At 42.6% G+C, this 21159-nt stretch overlaps 1 protein-coding gene across 1 annotated transcript in view; it reads left to right on the plus strand.

The window, feature by feature from the left end:
* LOC311522999 (mucin-5B-like) overlaps positions 1 to 20009 on the plus strand; it is a gene marked incomplete at its 5' end in the record, with an annotated part of 66515 nt that extends 46506 nt beyond the window's left edge. The window contains 21 exons of the mRNA XM_084632659.1: positions 1020 to 1190; positions 2119 to 2184; positions 2417 to 2518; positions 3367 to 3626; positions 4071 to 4248; positions 4950 to 5200; positions 6434 to 6617; positions 7236 to 7440; positions 8487 to 8665; positions 9737 to 9806; positions 9999 to 10111; positions 10602 to 10633; positions 11871 to 12048; positions 13673 to 13777; positions 14275 to 14315; positions 15192 to 15314; positions 16831 to 16926; positions 17888 to 18016; positions 18202 to 18241; positions 18951 to 19074; positions 19665 to 20009. Of these exons, the coding sequence (XP_084488785.1) occupies positions 1020 to 1190; positions 2119 to 2184; positions 2417 to 2518; positions 3367 to 3626; positions 4071 to 4248; positions 4950 to 5200; positions 6434 to 6617; positions 7236 to 7440; positions 8487 to 8665; positions 9737 to 9806; positions 9999 to 10111; positions 10602 to 10633; positions 11871 to 12048; positions 13673 to 13777; positions 14275 to 14315; positions 15192 to 15314; positions 16831 to 16926; positions 17888 to 18016; positions 18202 to 18241; positions 18951 to 19074; positions 19665 to 19839 (2822 nt within the window). The 3' untranslated portion in view covers positions 19840 to 20009. The remainder of the gene's footprint in view (positions 1 to 1019; positions 1191 to 2118; positions 2185 to 2416; positions 2519 to 3366; positions 3627 to 4070; positions 4249 to 4949; positions 5201 to 6433; positions 6618 to 7235; positions 7441 to 8486; positions 8666 to 9736; positions 9807 to 9998; positions 10112 to 10601; positions 10634 to 11870; positions 12049 to 13672; positions 13778 to 14274; positions 14316 to 15191; positions 15315 to 16830; positions 16927 to 17887; positions 18017 to 18201; positions 18242 to 18950; positions 19075 to 19664) is intronic.
* Positions 20010 to 21159: the final 1150 nt, after the last annotated feature.

A 21159-nucleotide genomic window follows, 5' to 3' on the forward strand; every position in this document is an offset into this window, starting at 1 on the left:
TAATAGTTTTCTGTTAGCACAAAGAAGCCCCAACAGATATGGGGCCCGCTGTGATGGGTATTGTACATAACACATTATGCAAGGCCGCCTCTGTTCTAAACAGCCTGCTATCTAGATAGACAAGACAGACAAAGAGTGGGTGGGGAAACAGCGGTTAAGTGACTTGCTCATGGACACACAGCAGGTCAGCGGTAGAGCTAGAAGTAGAAACCAGTTCTCTGTAATGCCACTATGATGCTCTATTCATTGGACTACACAGCTTCCCCTTTATTACCTTCAGCACACATTCCCTGGAGATCTGAGAGGCTTTTCGTGTACTTAAAGTTTTTGATAGTGGTTACCGGCCCCATTAGCTGGTGAATGTTGGTGTCCAGTAGCTTCCTGGAAAGCCACTGTGCCATAGAGGGTCTCGCCAATGCATAGGGACATCCCATCTACATCCACTTTCTTATGGGAATGCCTGTTATGCACAGGGCTGGCTTAAAATAGCAGTTCTATGCTACTAATGACCCTATAAAAAGAAAAGGAGTACTTGTGGCACCTTAGAGACTAACAAATTTATTTGAGCATAAGCTTTAGTGAGCTACAGCTCACTTCATCAGATGCATGCAGTGAGCTGTAGCTCACGAAAGCTTATGCTCAAATAAATTTGTTAGTCTCTAAGGTGCCACAAGTACTCCTTTTCTTTTTGCGAATACAGGCTAAAATGGCTGCTACTCTGAAACCTAATGACTCTATGCTATTCAGTATTTCCCTTTACACAAGGGAGCTAGTCAAGCCAGCTTTCTGGCCACCAGTGGTGCAAAAATGGGATCCATTTGTTTAAAATGAAATTTAGATTCTAAAGCACATATTTGCACCAAAAGACAGAGTGAACGCTGCAGCCATGAGCACCTTTTGCTTTACAGTTGATGGTCTGGGGTGGATTATGGCAAATCTGGGTTATTTTGTCTTTGTTTATATTGATTTGTGGTGTGATGTTATCTGCTGCCATGGCATTTACCCTCTCACTGCCTCAGACTGCCTCTGCTGCTACCAGGAAAAGACCTACACCTTAAATGAAAATATATACAGTCAAACAGATGGGGTCAGATGCTGGAAGGCTGTCTGTGGCCCTAATGGGAATATCATTAGAACATTTATTCCTTGTGGAACATCTCCTACAATGGTGCCTGCTATAGAGGAGCCAGGTACTAGAGTTTGTTTATATAAGTTTTGGTGTATTTTAGTTGATATCAAAGTTTGCAATTGTGCCAAGATTCCTAGTCCTTGAAAAATTCTATGTGTATAATACAGTGTACATGTAAGAGCTGCGTATAATTCAAAACTGTACAAGTCCCAGAGAGATGGAGCCACATTCTTTAGTCTGGTTGAGCTGAAGGACCAGACAGATGGGGGCAAAGATGGTTTTATGCCATTTTTGCAGATTCCCAGTACATCAGGGCTGCTCTAATTTGCATCCAGCTGCCAACAGTACCAATATCATATAGCTCTAATGCCAACTTTTTATTCTAAACCTTTTTTCCTGGCCCCAGCTCATTCCTCACAGCACTGTCCTTGCTACACTTGCCTTGCAGCCAGAAGTCAGCCAATCCGCATGGATCATCATTTGCAAAGAAAAGCACCTCCAGCCAGCTGATTGTTTCTGGAAGACCCCATATTTAAGACAAACCAAAAAATACTCCCATTGCAAAGAAAACATGGCAGGGAGGGAGTAAAAGATCAATGTAGTTGCACCCAGGGCTTTTTAAGGACCTGAAACTGAAACCAGTAATCAACGAAAAACAAATAAATGGAAAGAAGGAGAAATTACATAGCATTAATATAGTAAAGAAAGCAAAATCAAAGAGTAAAATGACCCAATGTACCGCTTCTTGCACAAAGAGCAGAGATATGAGTTTGGACAAGGGAAAAGAGAGTATAGCTGCTCTAGTCAACTGGGTGGGAGAACAAATGACAAGGGATAGAGCAAAGTGCTCAGTAGCCCTGTCACTGCAGAGATAGCAGTAAGAGGACATGTAATGGAATAACAGCTTAAAAGAAGAGAGCAGTCAAAGGCAAAATGAAGTGGGCTGGTTAAACACTACCTGAATAACCTGCATGTCTCCAAATCAACAGGGCCCATGCCCAAGGAAAGGGCAGATGAAGAATCAGAAATCACTTCCCCAAAGTCACGGAGGTCAGGTGAGGTCCTGGAGGATTGGAAAGGGCAAAGAGGGTTTCTTTAAGAGAGATAAAAGGGGGATTTGAGGAATGGAAGACCAGTGAATTTGACTTTTCTTCTTTCTATTGTCTTCTGTTTTTTCCATGTGTTGCAGTTACATAGGCTACTATAGATGATGGGGGGGAGATTAAATTTAGCATCTTCTGGTTCATGATACAGGATTAGAATGTCACCTTTTTTTAATTATTGTAGGAGTAGAGAACATTATAGAAGCACCTTCTTCCACATCAGCACTAGCCATAACAAGGGCATCCCCATGCTACTGCAATGTAAATGGACACCTGATATTTCAGGGTGAGTAGCAGTCTAACTGAATATTTCTTTCATCTATGTCACTTTTGTATAGGGGTAGAAATTTTTGGCTGTTCAGTAAAATACTTGCTTTTGAGCAAATACAGATTCCTGCCGCTGGAGCCATCAGTTCTCTAATTATAAAACAGTCATTGTTCTTCAGTCAGTCAGATCTCTGAACTGGCTAAAATATCCTTAAACTGGTCGTACTCACAATACCATAGCCAGATACTCTTCTTATATTTTTCCTTTGTAATGCACCTGGATCTGATCCATTCGTCCAGATCCAGTCTTCAGGGGGCTACATTACAAACCCTGAACCCAAACTCTCTAGAATGTAAGGCTCAAAATCGACATGGGAATATGAACTTTCTCCCAAAGATGGTTGATGAAAGGCCCTGCTATTTCTGTTGCCAGCATCCTGAGCCATCCATCCCCTTGACTTTGTTTTGTGAACATTGCACACAATGGAGCTAACAAACATTACCTTATGGCCTAATGCTTCTCTTTGGTATACATGTACAATTCCGACTAATGTACTTATCTATGGGCAGAAGAGTTGTGTATTGAATGAATGAGAGGTTCTCCCAGTCTCTGCCAGCTATGCTGGATTCAGAGAACTGTAGACTGACTATCACAACTGGTTATGGCCATCAGCTGTACTGTAGATAGTCATTCCAAGCCAGTAAAATTTACTGCTCAGTTTGTAGCCAGTGTGGGAGAAGAGGAATTTTCCTATTCAAAGTGATACTGTGCCACATGGAGACTGATAATTCATGACAACATCACTGGTAAAGTATGTCAAACTCATGGGCAATTCAATTCTAGTAATTTACTTTCTGGTCTCACAGGGAGTATCATATCTCAGACAACTGATGGTTTGGGTCGGTGTTTTTACTCCGTATGTAATGCCTCATGCCACAGTGAATTAATCCAGGGAGAATGTGCAACCACTCCAAGACTGAGCACAGCTCCTGAGCAGCCCAGCAACCACTGTCATTCAGCTTTACAGAATGGACGTTGTGAAAACTCTCTTCCAAGTGCAGCAAACACATCTGCTCCCAACGTAACTCCTATGAGAGACTGTTCATATCTCAGTCCTCCTAGAAAGGTGAGTGAACAAAAATATCATACTAAGCAATGGATAGCACACAACAATATGATCCATGAAGGTTCTCTGTCTTGCGCCTAGCAACAGAACATCCGGGCAATGCGAAGGTGGATCATATTTGTGCCTTCCCTGCAAGAAGTGTAAAGTAAGTTAGGAAACTACTCTTTCAAACTGGTCTTTAAAGATCAGAAGTGGTCATGATCGCAATACTTGGTCTTATACAAAATATTGTATTGCATAGAAATAGGTATGAAGTCTTCATTGATTATTACATATAGTATGTTTCAAGAGCCCCAGAGTTAAATAATGAATGAAATAGCATGAAATTCTTCATGCTAGGTGTTTAATTGAGTGGCCTGTTCCCTACATGTACTAAAGCTCTGAAAATTACACTAATTTCTCATGCATATCCCTCCCTTCCTCTTTCTTTTAAAATGTCAACAGTTTAATGAATCATGGGACTTCGGAAACTGTCAAATTGCCACTTGCTTGGGAGGTGGAAACGACATTAAACTGTCCAAAGTGAATTGCCCTCCTCAGCTATTAAACCTCTGTGTCAATGGTTTCCCACTCACAAAACACTATGATGAAACTGGCTGCTGTGAAGTGTTTGAGTGTCAGTGTAAGTAATATTGCAGTTAGATTCTGACTTTCATAAGGTTTTTAAATTGAGTCTCAAGTGACGTATATCCATGTGTTCAAATTGTGCTCTGCATTATACTCGGTTCAATGGGATTGCTTCATACTTAAATGTGCATATCACTGTGGCAGAAGCAAACTACTTTGAGTACTTAAACCAGTCATTTTTATTGTGTAGCTTTCTATAATTAATATTAGGAAGGAATTGTAAGGGAGTAAATACAATAAGTAGGGGAGATGGGAAGCCGAAGGGAGCAGGGATATGGCACAGTAGGGGTGTTAGAATGGAAAGTAGAATGGATGGAAAAGGACCATATGTGAGTGAGTATGGAAAGAAGAGGCTAAGGAAAGAAAGCATTTGTATCAGATCAGGGATATGTAGGACACTGAAACGTGTTATATCTTATTATACAACTTTTCTTGTGGCCCTCTCTTAGGGGACACTTCATCTTTGTTATGGCATGGGGAATCTGGTAGAACTACCAAAACCAGACCACTAAAATGAGTATATCAGTGGAGATGAAATGTCACAAAGAAAAAGGTCATACTATCAGACTGGCCAAAGAAACATTGTGTGACAAGATGCAACTCTATCAGATATCACAGAGTTCAAATGTCACTGACAAAACGTACATTCGGAAAGCCCAAAGTAAACCAAACTTTAAGCCTGTCTCTACTTTCTAGGTGTTTGCAGTGGGTGGGGAAATGAACATTACGTGACTTTCGATGGAACATATTATAATTTCCAGGGGAATTGCACCTATCTCCTGGTGAAGCCAATCCAGCCTGACTCTCAGAGCTTCTGGATTCACATGGACAACTACTACTGTGGTACAACTGATGGAGCAATTTGCTCGAAGTCCCTTGTCATTTTTTATAAGAATTCCATGGTGATTCTGACACAAGCAGTAGACCATAGGAAAGAAGCTAACTTGGTAATGTATTTTTCAGTATCTGGGTATTATTATTATGCTACTACCTAGTAAGCCCAATCAGGATCAAGGATATAGCTAATAAAAATTGAGGGAATTCACAAACAGGTCTGTGAAATATTTGCTCTCCTTTTTAGTCTGGGGAAATGTCAGTGAAATTTTTCAGATTATAAAATTTCGACTGTAGAGAAGGGCTATGAAATGGGAGGTGTATGTGTGGGAAATTCACTGAAATGTAATCCCCTTTTATTATTTGATCCTCTCCGGCTGCTCAGTGCCTCCTGTCAAACTTGTTTGGTGCTCTCTGTCCAGTTCCCAGTGATAAGCACCTACATCACAAAAACAATCACCACAATTGGTACTAACTAGCATTGTGGGATCTTATTCTCCTATGGTGAAATACAAATAAGTCCCATTAAAGATTTGGTGGGGTTACCCAGTTTCTTACAGCAGGGACATTTTGGTAGCAGATTGGGAGTTTCAACAGAAGAGCCAATTGAAAAGGTCTGGAAGCTACATTATTCTTTTACACCTAGAGGTGGTCCCTCTAGGTTAGGGCTAAGGCATGTTAGCAGAGCAACACAGGGAAGTTTGCACTGCAGGCCCTTACCTGCTCTGTGGTTTGTTGGAGGGTGTCAGACTGAAGGGCTCGCTATCCAGCCTATTTCAAGAGCCTGATATTACTCCATATATTAGTGAATATTTGTGTCTGGTGTATATATTTGTTCCTCAATAACAAATAATGCCATTTTGGCTTTGCTCTTATGAAGTCTGATCCAAAGACCCTGATGTCAGTGGGATTCTTTCCAGTGGGACTTCAGCTTTGGATCAGGCCCATGATTTGTCTCTTGCCTGAAAGCAATAGCCCCTTGATGATATAAGCCATATACTGTAAATCATTTGTGGGTTTTTTGATATTATCTATACAATTTCTGATTGTAAGGAAATGACCATAAATGAAACAGTGAGTGATCCAGAAAAACAGTCTGATGACAATTGATCACACTTGTTGCAAATCACCACTATGTCTTTTTTTTTCTGCTAATATTTTCCCTGAAGTCAGTAACACAAATATTAATGCTTGAAAGGCAACAAACGACCAGCAGTCTAGTCCTGAAGGGATTGCAGAATTCTCTGAGAGCAGAATTTACCCCAGGCCTTCCAGAAATATAAAATTTATACACTAAGCAACATAATCAGGATGTTCATGGTGGGATTTTTGACTTGCCCCTTTAGGTTCTGTTTAACAATAAGAAGGTTGTGCCAAATGTTTCCAAGAATGGTATCAGGATAACCAGTTCTGGCCTCTACGTTGTGGTTGAAATACCTGAACAAAAACTGTATGTCTCCTATGGACGACTTACGTTTTACATAAAACTCCCTTTCAGCACCTTTTATAACAATACCATGGGGCAATGCGGTAAGTGTTACATTCAGTTTTAATTAACAGATATACTAACTGTTCCTCCCTTATTTGTATCAGAGTTCTGTTACCTCAGGATACGATTATTTAGCACTACAGTTTAACGTGTTTCTTGCTGTTCATTTGGGTCAGGGTGGGAAGAGAGTATCAAGTCACCTGCTTTTACCTTTTCCCATTTGGTGGTGGCTGGAGGGGTTTGTGTGTGTGTGTGTGTGTGTGTGTGTGAGAGAGAGAGAGAGAGTGTGTGTGTTCCTTCACTCTTTACCCCATCTCCTGAACATATCTGCTCAAGAATGTTCATGAAGTCCATTTTAGGAGAACTTGGGGAGCCCTGTGTTCGGCAGAACTGTCTCAATCACTTAAGCCACCTGGAAGAATTCATTAGCTGTCACTTTAATTGCACTTGTCACAGGTAAATGCCAAGCTAGCTATATTAGCCTTTTCCTCCTCCAGACACTTTCTTCCTGTGAACTCAAGCAAGGCTCTGTGCCTGACATCCTTCCAACAGAAGTTAAAACTTCCCCTGTTCCTTTTGTGTGGATACCCCTTTCCTCTCTTATAGAAGCACTCTGTGTTCTGTAGCCATTACACATCTTGCCTTTATATTACTGTCAGGTACATGCACCAACCAAAAGTCTGATGATGCTATGAAGAGGAATGGTGAGATTGCAGACTCCTTCAAGGAGATGGCTTTAGACTGGAGAGTGCCAGATCCTACCAACAGACATTGTGAATTAAATACCCTGGCGCCAGCTCAGACAGAGACCTCATTATCCAAAGTGGGAGTTTGTGCACCCAGTGCTCTTTGTAAACTCATCTGGTAAGACACACTCCCGGGTGTGTTACGTACATAATCAGTTCTACAAGAAGGCAGCTCTGTACTTCACAAGGTGACTGGGTGAATTTTCTTTAAAATATAAAGTAAACTAAAGAATGGTAAATTTAGCCAGGCATCGAGGGCACAGATTTTAAACAGTGGCTAGTGGGTTAGGACTCTGATTTTCAGAGACTGGATACTTGAGTGTTGATTTCTGAGGAGGGGATTTAAGATGTCTAAAGTTTGGCATCCGATATAACTAGTCATCTTTGGAAAACTTAGGCCAACGTTTTTGGGTATCTTGATTAGTTGCCTGTGAACTGTGAATTTAAATAGGCACTGTCAAGTATGTTCAAATAGTTTTTTAAAATAATTTTGTTACTAAAAATAAGATTACCAAAATGAAACAGCACACCCATGGAAAAATATTTGTACTTAGAATTACAGCACTATGTCTGCAAAGAAGCCTTAATGTCATGTTTCAGTCTATTAGCAGATAGCTCGCTGGGGGTATCTCTATGCTGCAGCTGGGAGTGAGCCACCTCACCCAGACAGAGAGACTCACACTAGCTTTGCTTGAGCTACTGTGCTTAAAATAGACTTGTGGACGCTGCGGCTGCCGTGGTGACTTGGGCTAGCCACCCGAGCTCAGACCAAGGGGGTCAGGTGGGCTTGAGAGCCTGAGCTCCCACCCGAGCTGCAGTATCCACACTGCGATTTTTAGCATGTGACCTCAAGCAGAGTTTGCACAAGTTGGTCTACCTGGCAGCGAGCCTCCCAGCAACAGTGTAGACATACCCTGGGAATACAAGATGCTATAAATAATGTTCAGACAGAAGTTATCATTAATTGAGATGAAAGTCTGATTTGTTTCCATTGAAAGTTATGCTGGATATTTGGTATAGAGGGAACATTTCCCATCAGATTTAAAGTTTGGTCTTCAGCTTGACAGTTTTTCTTGGTGGATGCTTTTTTCTGAGTAAAATTCTTGTTATGAAATTGCCAACACTCACTGTGAAAAACAAGTCCCATGTTTTTTCTTTAATAAGGAATTTGACAGGCTGTCACAGTGCCATTCCCCCTCGTCCTTACTATGAGGCTTGTGTTGTGGATGGCTGCTCAGCTCAACGCCAGAAGGCTGAATGCCAAAGCCTTGAGACCTATGCGGCCTTGTGTGGATTCCATGGGATCTGTGTTGACTGGAGAAGCAAAACTAATGGACAATGTGGTGAGTTGGGGAAGACTTTGCTGGAGTGGAAGCTATTTTATTCTATTCCTCTTTCTGTTTAAATGTGTATACTCCTATTTGGGAAGATACTCAGGGCTTGTGTCTTCTTGCACGTGCACTGGAGCAAATCAGGACTAGCGCCATTGAAATCAGTGGAGTTATGCCAGTGCGGAACTAATGTAAATGAGGGGAGAATAGTGTCTTCTGAATGGTTCAGCACCAGGGTAGGTTTAAAAATGTTTGTCCCTGCTGAAAATTTAAACTTTTTGTCAAAAACCTGAAAACTGCCAAAACCAGAAATATTTTCTTTGATTTACAGATATTTGGCTTTCTGACCAAAAAAAATCAAATATATTTGAGGAAAGCAGATGCTTTCTGTGATTTTTTTCCCCTTGGGTTAAAAAAAAATTGCTGTCAAAGTTTCCACAGAAAAATTTTGACCAGCCCTATTCAGCACACACCCCAGGTAGGTCTGCATTCTCACACACTCTCTAATCAGTTAGAGGAGCAGCTCCGGAGGCCTAGACAATCCATTGCATTAAGAAAGCCGGCAGGCCAGATTATGTTTTGTTACACTAACATAAATAAAAAGCAACCCCACTGACTTAAGTGGAGTTACCCTGAACTTATGCCAGTGTAACAGAGAAGAATTTGGCTTAATAATTCAGCCCCATCATTCGTAACATTCTAGTTAAGGCACTGTCGTAATGCTTTTATTCAAGGGCTTATCATGGGCGGGAAAATAGATCAGAACTTAGCTATATTTCAGTGTTTCATAAATGGTTTTTAGCTTGTTAAAATATTAACTACAATTTAATCACTAGATGGCAATATTGCTTAATACATTTGGTTTCCCTCTGCTTGTTTTGCCTCTTGTTGTCAGAACCATTTATTCTAGATTACTAGAATAATTCGCCTACGCGATTGCAAACCCAACAGAACCCCTCAGTGGAAACAGCCTCCTTTGTGTTTTCATCTGGGTGGGATATTTTACCTAATAAATTATCATTTGAATCCACGAGCGTTAGACAGAGCTGGCGATCTAATCTCCATATTGTAAATGTTCCACAGAAGCCAGATGTTCTCAGGATCAGATCTACAAGCCATGCGGGGGAGTAGAAAGAAGCACGTGTTCCAGCAGGTGGGTCATTTACTAAGTACCAAGGGCAAAGGCTTATATTTTCAAAAAAGCTGAAGGGAGTCAGAATTCCAATGGGATTTGGGTGCCTAACTCCCCTAGGCCAAATTTCTACTCAAAATTCTGTGTGACATCAGCCCTAAAAAGTAGATGAAAATAGCTCAGTGCCACTCTTCTTTCCCTCTGTACATGCAGGAAAACCACCATCCCCTTGCAAGATAAGGATCCAGCACTTGTGGAAGGGTGCTACTGCCCTGAAGGAAAGATCCTGCTGAATAATCTTGATGGCCTTTGTGTTTCTGTCTGTGGTAAGAAAATGTGAAAGGTGGGAAAAGATGAAACACCAGTTTAAAACTACCACTTTAGGGATCCATAATGCAATTCGCCAGCCTGGTCTTTTGCACCCAGGGGCTGTGTGTACTGTAGAAACAGTATGCTTAGCTCTGGGAAAAAGTAAAGAAAGTGTCTAATGTAGCCTTTAGGTGGCCTTTTCTGGCCAGCTCAGAAATTATTCTGGTGAATTCTGAAGGGGGAATGTGCCCCCCTCTTTTTATGCAGAAGGATGCGCCTTTGAGTCAGGAAGTAATAAATAGAAAATCTTCAAGATCTTTTGGATGGATGACCTGTGCTTTTCAGCCATGGCTCATTCTTTTCAGGTCCCCTTTTCAAAGCCTCCCAGATCCTGGTTTTGATGTATGTCTCTCTCTCTCTCTCTCTCTCTCTGCTTCTGCCACTCTCTCCAGCTCTATTATATTCTTGAACTGACCTTCATAATTGTACAATTGTTCTATTTTGTAGGCTGTATTGGACCTGATGGATTAGTGAAACAGGTAAGGAATAGGATCTAAGAAGAAGTGCTCTTTGAATAACTGTTTACACAAATAGCCAGATGCCTTCACCTGTTGTAAATATGAATGCAAGAATTGTTCATTCTTTTAATGCTGAACTCAATACCAATGTACAGTAGAGATAGTGGGGGAAAACAATGGGCCTTCTGACTTTTGGCTATGCTTTATCACTCCAATCCTCATCTGAGATACTGACGCAAAATTGGCAGCCTATGAAAATCTCTGTTTTTTGGTAGACCATTCAGGTTTCTCTCCCATCACACACACCTGCAGAGAAAGGGAAGAGGCTACAGCATGGTTTATCAGAGGGGTGGGCAAACTTTTTGGCCTGAGGGCCACACTGGGGTTGCGAAACGGTATGGAGGGCCGGGTAGGAAAGGCTGTGCCTCCCCAAATAGCCTGGCCCCTGCCCCCTATCCGCCCCCTCCCACTTCCTGCCCCCTGACTGCCCCCCTCAGAATCCCCCACCCATCCAACCCCCTCTGCTCCTTGTCCCCTGACCACCCCCTCTCGGGACCCCCACGCCCCGCACCACACTCCCCATCTAAGCCCCCCTGCTCCTTGTCACCTGATTGCCCCGACCCCTATCCACACCCCACCCCCTGACAGGCCCCCTGGCACCCGTGACCCATCCACCCCCGCCCCCACTTCTTGTCCCCTGACCTCCCCCTCCTGGGACCCTCATCCCTAACTGCTCCCCTAGGACTCCACCCCCTATCCAACCCCCCTTCTCCCTGTCTCCTGACCGCCCCCCTCCCTGAACTTCCGCCCCATCCGACTGCCCCCTGTCCCCTGACTGCCCCCCGGGACCTCCTGCCCCCTTACCATGCCACTCAGAGCAGCAGGACAGGCTTGTTGGAAAGCCTGGGAGGTGGGCGGGTACAAGCCACACTGCCCGCACGGCGGTGTAACTACAAGGGAGGGGGGACAGTGGGGGAGGGGCCGGAGGTGAGACTCCCCAGCCAGGAGCTCAGGGGCTGGGCAGGACAGTCCTGCGTGCCAGATGGGGCCTGGGGGCCATAGTTTGCCCACCTCTGGTTTATCATGCAGATCTTTTCAGTTCCCTTTGGAATTAAGAGTCTCCAGGGTTCCATATAAACAGCCCAACACCATACCTTAGGATAAGAAACTTTGGCTTGTTGCAGACCCTCGTTTCTCATTAATTTATTACTTCTAGGTTCCGTTCATTTGTTGAACTGTCAATTTTTTATTTGCACAGCCTGGAGAGATATGGGAACATGATTGTCAGTACTGCACTTGCAATGAGGCAACCTTGAATATCTCTTGTTCACCCCACTCTTGTGTTAAGTCTCTGCCAGTCAACTGCACTAAAGAAGGATTTGTTCCTAAAATGCGACCACATTCAGAAGATCCCTGCTGTCCAGAGACAGTGTGTGGTAAGAGATCGGCGACATTGACTTGTTTACAGAAAGGATGGTCATTCTTGGAATGATAGTTCTTTGATGGGTTGGACCCCCTTCCGGGGTGCCACCTGATGTGCTGGGGTCCCACTGATCCCGCCTGTCCCACCAGCCTGGGTCTCCCCACGCTCCAGCCCCCTTCAGCACACACACACAGGTAGGGACATGCCCAGCTGTAGAATCACACAGAGTCTTCAATCAGCTCTGTGTGGGAGGGCTCAGCCGGGGAATTGCTCAGCACTTTGGTGCACATCCCCTCTGGAGTGTAAACCCAAAATTATAGTGTCTTGCGCTGTATAGACATGTATACAGCATAAGCTCATGAAATTCACCTCCTCCCTGAAAGTGGAGGAAGATATGCACAGCTTTTTGCCCTCCCCTCCCCCCAAGCTATGAATTGCACAAACTGGATTTTGTAATAAACAAAGAACAAGTTTATTAACTACAAAAGGTAAATTTTAAGTGACTATAAGAGATAGCAAACAGAACAAAGCAGATTACTGAGCAAATAAACCAAAATGCACAAACTAAGCTTAATACACTAAGGAATACTGGCTACAAATAATAATTTCTCACCCTAAGTGTTGTTTCAAGCAGGTTGCAGAGTTTTTTGAAGGTAAACTGCACTGCTTGCTCCTTAAATCTCCAGGGATTCCTTTTACAAGACGATCTGTTACTCCTGGACTCAGCCCACTGCCCTCATCTTAGTTCCTTTGTTTCTTCAGGTGTTTTCAGCAGTCTTCCTTCTTGGGTGGGGCTTAAATAGGATTTACATATGGCGGGAACCTTTTCTTTCCCAATCTGACCCCCACCCCCGCTTTTAATGGAAAAACACTGAAAGCCCAAGACAGGGGGCTTGTACCAGGTGACATGATCACATGATCCTGCAGTGTCAAAGCAACAACCCAGAAAGCTTCTGAGGAGGTGGGAGATTAGTATCTTCAAAGTCTTATTGTTCTTCCTAATGGCCCATCCAGGCTGATTGCCTACTGTCTGGTGGGCATTCCCCAAGTACACACACAGTTGTAATTATTACATAGTCAATATTCCTAACTTCAGATACAGAAATGATACATGCACACAAATAGGATAATTACATTCAGTAAATTACTACCTTTCCAGTGATACATCACATGACCCATCTTGCATAAAACATATCTTAGTTATGCCAAAATCACATCGTAACTATATTTCTATGAAGAATATGGGGGTATAACATCACAAGCTCCAAAGAGGCCAATGAAACTGGAGCTCTGGGGTTGTCAGCTTGCAAAGCTCCCAGTAACTCCGTCCCCTCTCAGGCTTCTGCGGGTGGCTGCGTATCCACCAAGGTCTAGGCGTGCTTGACCTCTGTGATCTCAGGCTCTAGCAGCTCCCAGAAGGGAGCTTGCAATGTGCATCCTCCCTCTTCAGCGGTCAGCCCTGACGGAGCTGGGCTGCTCCCTTTTATATTGAAACTCCAGTTGGAGCATGCTCAGCAGTGGTGAGGGGGCATGGCTTCCTCTGCCCACAAGGGGTTAACCCCTTCTTGTCCAGTGCGGGGCTGATACACCCCATCACAGGGGCTTTGACTCAATTTGTCTACATCTTCTATTTACAGAATGTGATGTAAAGTCCTGTTCTCTCATCAGAAGACAATGTGATTTAGGCTTCCAGCCAGTGGTAGCTATTTCTGAGGGTGGCTGCTGTCCTATTTTTTCCTGTAGTAAGTATAGTTTCCTTACTATATGCTGGCTTTCATTATTTCAAAGGGGACTTCATCTAGGACTTTAGTCCCAAAATGTACCCCATCTGCTAGTTTTTAGTCACAGAACTGTATTGCACAACTACACTATCATGAGTGTGACCCAACCCCCCATTTGGTCTTTGGTCCATGCTGATGATGCTGTCACAAACAATAAAGTAAAGAAGCGAATCTCTGCTAATTTCAAGTGCAATTAGAAACACGGGGGGAAAACAGTGTTTGCCAGATGGCAAATACTGGTAGGTGAAATTTACCGCTCATGCACTAAACATGGGCAAGGGGGTGGAAATTAGCAACACATCCCAGCCATTCTGCACTTCCTATGTTGAGTATTAGGGCTACTAGATTTGTACAGTTGTTTTCTACAACTTGTTTAACAGACAGTTAAGAAATGTGAAACTAATACATGCTGACGACATCATTCTTAGAGCATCCTTTTTGTTCCATTTTTCTTATAGTACCAAAAAGTGTATGTGTTTCTGAAGGAGTTGAATATAAGGTAGGACTTGCCACTTCTTTCAGTGGGCTGGCATGTCGTGACTTCGAGATACTATTAACCCATAATTATCCAAATTCACCTAAAGGTTTCATTCAATTAACATAAAGCCCCAGACTAAAATGACCTATCATTTCTTATTGTGGCCTAGTGAATAATGGACTGGGCTTCAGAAGGCCTGGGTTCTAGTCCTGGCTCTCTTACTGGCCTGCTGGGTGACCTTGGGCAAGTCCCTTCACCATTCTGTGCTTCACTTTCCTTTGTTCCAGTGTTTGTACAGCATATAGCACAACAGGTCCACAACTGGGGTTCCAAGGTGCTACAGTAAGACATATAATAAATAATAATAATAATGGGAATAATGATATGGATCTCCTTTGTAAAGTACTTTGAGAGCTACTGATGGAAAAGTGCTATATAAGAGTTAGGTGTTATGTGTTACTAGAGAAATTACCTAATAGTGATCGCTAGGGCAACAGTTTCTATCATACAGAGATATTCCCCTGTATTTCAGGACTAAGATGTCAGAAATGTAGCCAAAGGCAATAACTGAATACAAAATGTTCAAGTATCAAAGGAAGTTTTAGGAGTAGCTAATTGGTCAAACTGTAGAAGGAAATGGAATAGGGAAGTTCTCAGGTGTTGAAGTAATAGCTACATTTAGTATATTTGATTCTGTTGGAATGTTATTCTAGTAGAGTATTAATTTTGTGATATTGATGGTATGTTAATTCGAGATTGGAAGGTGTTGTGTCAAAAGCTTGTGCCAAAAATTAAAGCCAAAAATAGTAGTTTATTAGTATTTTACAGAGAAATGCACATGTGTTTTAGAGGCTAATGAACTCTCCCTCTCCCCTCTCCTTTCCTCCTTATTTTAAGCCAGGGACAGTGGTGCCTAAAAACTCTTGTGAAGATTGCTTGTGCACTGAAAAGCGGGACCCTGCTACACAAACCAACCAAATTCAGTGCACTCCAGTAAAATGCTCAACTGGCTGCCAGCAGGTAAGTAACTTCTACGCTGTAGTTCTCTCTGCTAAACTAAAACTAGTTCAGGTGTGTTCAGGTGAAGAGCAATGGTTGGTTGGGGATGTGCCATCTCAGCAATCAAAAAGATGAAACATAAAATAACCTGCTTAAAGAGAGGCAGATGCAGCAAGCTGCTAGTTACAAAATGACTTCTTTAGAGCTGTCTCTGTTTGTCTCTGACAAATTTAAGGGGCCTGCCCCAGAAAGGCATGATGGGAAAAATGTTTTCTATAAAATGGCAACTCCACCCACAAGCTGGTTAATGGGGAAGATTAAGTCACTGAAAGATGGTGTTTGCATGGTTGCCTTGGTGATGTCCATCACCACTATATGGTAAAAATGTTACAAAAACTATTCGGATTTGGTTCAAATGAAAAGGTCCCTATGAAACTAAATGTTCTAAAATTAAATGGATTAGTTGTTTGTAGGCAATATACATACTGTATGTTAAGACTTTTAAAAGTCCTTGAGCCAGATCTACTAGTGAGTTCTGGTAGGAGAGTTTGTTTTAGTGGTACAAAAGGGTTTTCAACTCCACTTAATAGCACAGAGGATGTATTTAAAAGATGCCAAATTTGCTCAAAAAGTGGATGGTGCTAGCTGTTGACAAAGGGCTAATTCCATGACTGTTGAGTTTGCTGATTCCATGGATTTCTGAGGCAGCTCTTGTTGGTGGAGTTCTTATGGTGCACTGCTAAATCTTAAACCTCTCTGGTAGAACCACCGGGGAGCGCAATGGTGTGAACGCCGGCTACCATCCACAGGGATGATTTGCTCCTTCAGTGGACAAGGTTCTCCTGGCACTGAGAGGTGTAGCTTGTATCTCTCTGCAATAGTTTTGCTGAATCTAGCTCTCTGTATTTAAAATCTTGAATATATAACTTGAATGCAAGTAGAGAAAAGCTTGATCTTCTGCCCCGCCCCTGCTCACATAAGGCCAGGCATACTGCACCATTCTAGCTCCTCACTAGATGATGGACATGGAGCCACACACATGCCTCATTCTAGGACTGAAGTCCACACAGGAGGAATAGATGAAAGTAGTTGTAAATACACCTTACCTTCAGTCTTCTCAGCACATCTGAAATAGCGACCATACCTGTGGAAAAATGTACCAGACAAAGGGCTGTCTTTGGATCTTGCAAGTAACACATGGTGAGTTAGTTATTTTGGCCTGATTTGAATATCAGCTCAGATAAGGATAGGAAATGGCAGATTACCCAGGATGATGCCACTGACAAAAGGGTTGCTGTTTAGGAAAGTATTAAAAGCTAATATGACAACTGTGTGGGTCTAAGCATCAGGTTTGAAATACCTAGATTCCATCAAACAATGGGGTTCAAAAGTCCTTCTAAAAACCCAGAAGTATAATCAAGGGCTGTTGGGTTTCCCCCCATTGCATGAAGAAGGGGAATGTGCCTTTTGTCTGAATGCTCTTCACAGGTAAGCCACAAGTAATGTGGCTAAATGATGGTGCATTTGTGCCCCGCAGGGTTTCCGCTACATCAGAGAAGAAGGCAGGTGTTGCGGCCAGTGTGTGCAGGTGGCCTGTGTGGCGAAGCTTCCGTCTGGCATTGTGACCGTCGAGGTGTGTGTGTGTTCCCCTGCTCAACAAGGAATTGCAGTATGACACGGGGTCGTCGTTTTAGAAATGCAGCTTCCCGTCAACTTCAGTGGAGAGTTCTGCTTAAAAACTGAGTCCCACTATGTGTTGCAGCATTAGGAAGTTAGTGCCTTTATCAAATAAAGTATGTCTGAAGTGAATCTACCTAGGTATTTATATGCCCCCCATCACTGTATCTGAGCACCTCAATCATTATTGAGTTATCCATCAGTATTCTGTGAGGTGAGGAAGTGTTGATCCCCATTTCACAGATGGGCAGCGCGGACAGAGACTGACAGACCTGACCAAGGCCACATGAAGTTTCCGGAGTCTTAGACTAGTGTCTTTCTCTCTGCTGCATTGCAAAGTGTATCTGTTTAGAACAGGCGAAAACCTTGACCAGTCTGTGATCTAGTGGCTTATATGTTAGCTCCCACATCCAGCATCTCCTTTATCTGATTTTTTGTATTCCCTGGTCACTGATATTGTATACTACTTTCACCAACTCCAAAAAGTTAATTTTGTCCAAAGGTAGCTATATTTTGATATTAATCTTTTGACCTCTGTTATGAAGGCCGACTTCCTATTTTATTGTCTTTTGCTCTTTTCCCCCCCTCTACCTCCTGAAAAAAGAAAATAGGAGAAAATCTAGAGGAAAAAAAGGATTTTCCTCCATGCTTATCTTCTCCCATAAATAGTAACACCACACACATCAGTGCATAACTGTGGGCCTTGGTATGTCTCTTAATATCCCTACTGTTGTGAGCCTTTGATTATTTCAACCCAGGTAACAGTTACAGATGGGATTGTCAAAGCAGCCTAAGGAAGTGAATGCAGGATGAGATTTTGGGAGTTGCTAATACCTTTCAAGCCAGAAGAAGAATCCCGTCCCTATGCTAGATTATGTGTTGTCTCAGAATAACTTTATTTTTTCTACTTTATTCAGGTTGGGAAGACCTATAAAGTTCTGGAAGATAACTGTGCTCTGTATAATTGCACTCAGTCATCAGGCCAGTTTGTCTTGACTAGCACAATAATATCCTGCCCAGAGTTTGATCCATCAAACTGTGTCCCAGTGAGTATTTTATAGCTGAAATGAGATAAGTGAATGATACGAGCAGCTTTGTGATAGTGGACCAGTGGACTGATTGGGCACTGTGTCTCATTATTAGAAATCTCTTATTGCTGCTGTTCAGTCTGTAATGTGCATATCTAAGATTAGAGTCTGAGCAATTCTGGTTCTGTTTGCTTTCAATATAGGGAACTGTTGCGACAACTTCAGATGGATGTTGTAAGACATGTGAGTATGGCCAATCCAGTGATTCATTAATCAAACATTGTCAGGCTCTCCATTTATTATGGCTCTGATCCTGCAAGGTAATGAATGCCCTCAACTCCCAGCGAAGTCAGTGGGATGTGAGGGCAGTTATCACTTCTCGGGAGGTGCTCAGTACTTCATTTTATAAGGCTCAAAACCAGCCTACCTCTTCCAGAGATGCCACTGGAAAAATCTTCATGCTCTCCCTTACTTGGTTTTATAAAGAAGCGAATTATTTATAGATTAGACTAAATTCCTGATGAAAGAATGATGTAACCTGGAAGAGAATGTGTTTTGGATGCTGGCAGCTAGGAACTGCATAGAAAGCATGGTTCTGTTACTGTAAACAGTGTTGGCTGCTGTAAAGCCATAAAAGTGACAATTAGCTAACAAATGTTGTTACAGAAATGTAGGCTGTAGAAAAAATATACAATTGCATCTGCTTTAGGCCCTGATCCAGCAAAGCAGTTAAGCATGTGCTTTTAAGCCCATGTTTAAGACCATCCTTAATCAGCAAAATACTTATGCAAATGTGTAAGTGCTTTGCTTACCTTGGGCCTTTAAACTCTCCTTGGCTATTTGAACTCTAACTGTTCTTAATGAGACAGAGACAGAGCTTGGTTGCTTAGCAGATATCTCTCAGTGCTTTAACTCAAATCTGAGTAAGGCTAATAGGATCCTTCCCTCTTAGGTATCCCATTGTCACATGTCTGCAAACTGAAGCTGAAAAAAGAATACATCACTCACAAGAACTGTAAATCAGCAGCTCCTGTCCTAGTGCCTTCGTGTGAAGGGTCCTGCAGTACATACTCTGTGTAAGTAAGAAACTGCTTCTCCATGCTTATGTGATGTCTTGTCCTCACCTGTTCTTGCCCCTGCAGGATCACAGCTACTATCTCCATTAACCCTTTTCCTTGATCCTCTTAAAAGGAAGCTGGATGAGCAGAGCACCAGCCTTTTAGCCATGATGCTTTACTGTTTTGTCACTAGGATTGCCGTATCTAGGCTAGATAAATAGGTCATGTTTAACAGGTTGACTAACACATTTTTACTTACACATTTTTTTTTTATTTTTTTTACTTGCAGTTTGGGCTCTGCATTAGGCTCATTCTTCATTTCTGTGGGGTCATTTTGGGCCTAGTCCATGGCTCATTTAAGTCTATGGAAAACCTCCCCCTTACTTCAGGTGGGAGTTTTTCCATCAGCTTCAGAGGTCTTTGGATCAGGCCCACCAATGTCCTGAGAATAGGCTGTTACTGATATTGTCGTCCCCCCGCCCGCTGCTTACAAGCAGAAGAAACCCTAAAGCTTTCCTTCCCCACTCACAGTTCCAGGGGAAGCTAAGGTTAATGAAGAGCAGGAAGGCAATAGCTAATGGATTGATCTATTAATTTTGTTCTGCCAGGTATGCCTTTGGCGACAGTGAAATGAAACACAAATGCACTTGCTGCCATGAAACAAAGAGCCACATGATGAAGGTGGAACTGATTTGCTCTAAGAGGAAGAAAATTGAATACAAGTATGTTCAGGTAGATGAGTGTGACTGCGTGGAGACAAAATGCCAAGAGAAAAAAACATAAAGACAAAGTGCTGGAGAAACACTGATTTTTAACGCTTCACCTGTGAATAGTGTAGAACATAGCTGTGAGTGTCTACTGACCTTTCAATGAGATTCTGTCCCTCCTCTGCTGTTCCTTCCAGTAATCTGTGCAATTGTGGAAATTCACTAAAGGATGCTGCTCTAAATATTTGTAGAATAAACTACGTTTCAAAGCTGTTATATTCTGCTGTGGCATTTATACTCTCAACTGATATGTATGCTAGTGTCTTTCATTCCAAAGTACTTTATAAGCTATTTATATGCAATTCCAGGGAAACGTGGTGCTGTGCAAACACAAGACTTAGTCTCTGCCGGAAAGAACTATACGTATGCAACCTACACTTGATTCCCCTCGGCAGTAAAACACAGCAACTTTTTCACAGCACTCATTCAATTGAAAAAGCAGCGATCAATACCATAACCAGCTTAAACTGTAAGGAGGAATTCAGAGTGACAGGTTGTGTCTAGCACTGTGCCTGGAACTCCTACTCTTATGAATAAGCATAAGGGGATGTCTTATTGCTATGAGTGGTCAGGATCTCTGCTGTACATCTCAGCCAAATCCCTGCAGCACCAAGAATCCCCTAGCATTCTCCGGTGGTAATGCATTCATGCTAAGCTGCAGAGAAGAATGACACCTATCAAATCACCAACATGGCTTCAGGTAGCACCCAGGTTTTCAGGAGATCTCCTGTGTCTGGGCTGCTTTGGTTTAGATGGCCCTAGTGGATTCTGTGGTATCATAAAGCCAGCATAATAGCACCAGCATTAGTCTCGTCCCTGCATCCAGTATAGGTGACATTGCTGGGGAGAAAGGAGGTGTGGCTGAAGTTTCTCTGCACCCTGACAATCACGGACTGACTCTTCCAGCCGTTAGCGGCTGGTGTGATTTAGAGCAGTCAAACAACTTCCCTATCATATATACACAGACCAGCCTAGTACAGAGCCAAGCCAGGGGTACACAAAATGACTTAAAACCATCTTTACACTAGCCACCTGTGCTGTGCACAACTTGGCTGAGGATCTTGGTCAAAAAGACATGAAGCGAGGTGTCATTTTCTATTGCATCCTGAGCATTACAATAATGGCTTTCCCAATGCAGTTCTAAAATCACACCTTTTGTATACATGCAGATAAGTGTTTATTTGTACACCCTTCTGTTCTTGTCTGGCTTGTTGGTTATTATATAGACTAATATCTAAATGGAACTCAGGTGACACTGGCAGACTGGCTTCATTGGTACCCTATGAGAGACTGACATCCGAACAATATTGTTCATTACATCTTATCATGCAGTGAC

This window comes from Lepidochelys olivacea (assembly GCF_965140295.1).
Source record: "Lepidochelys olivacea isolate rLepOli2 genome assembly, chromosome: 6".
NCBI classification, from domain to species: domain Eukaryota; kingdom Metazoa; phylum Chordata; order Testudines; family Cheloniidae; genus Lepidochelys; species Lepidochelys olivacea.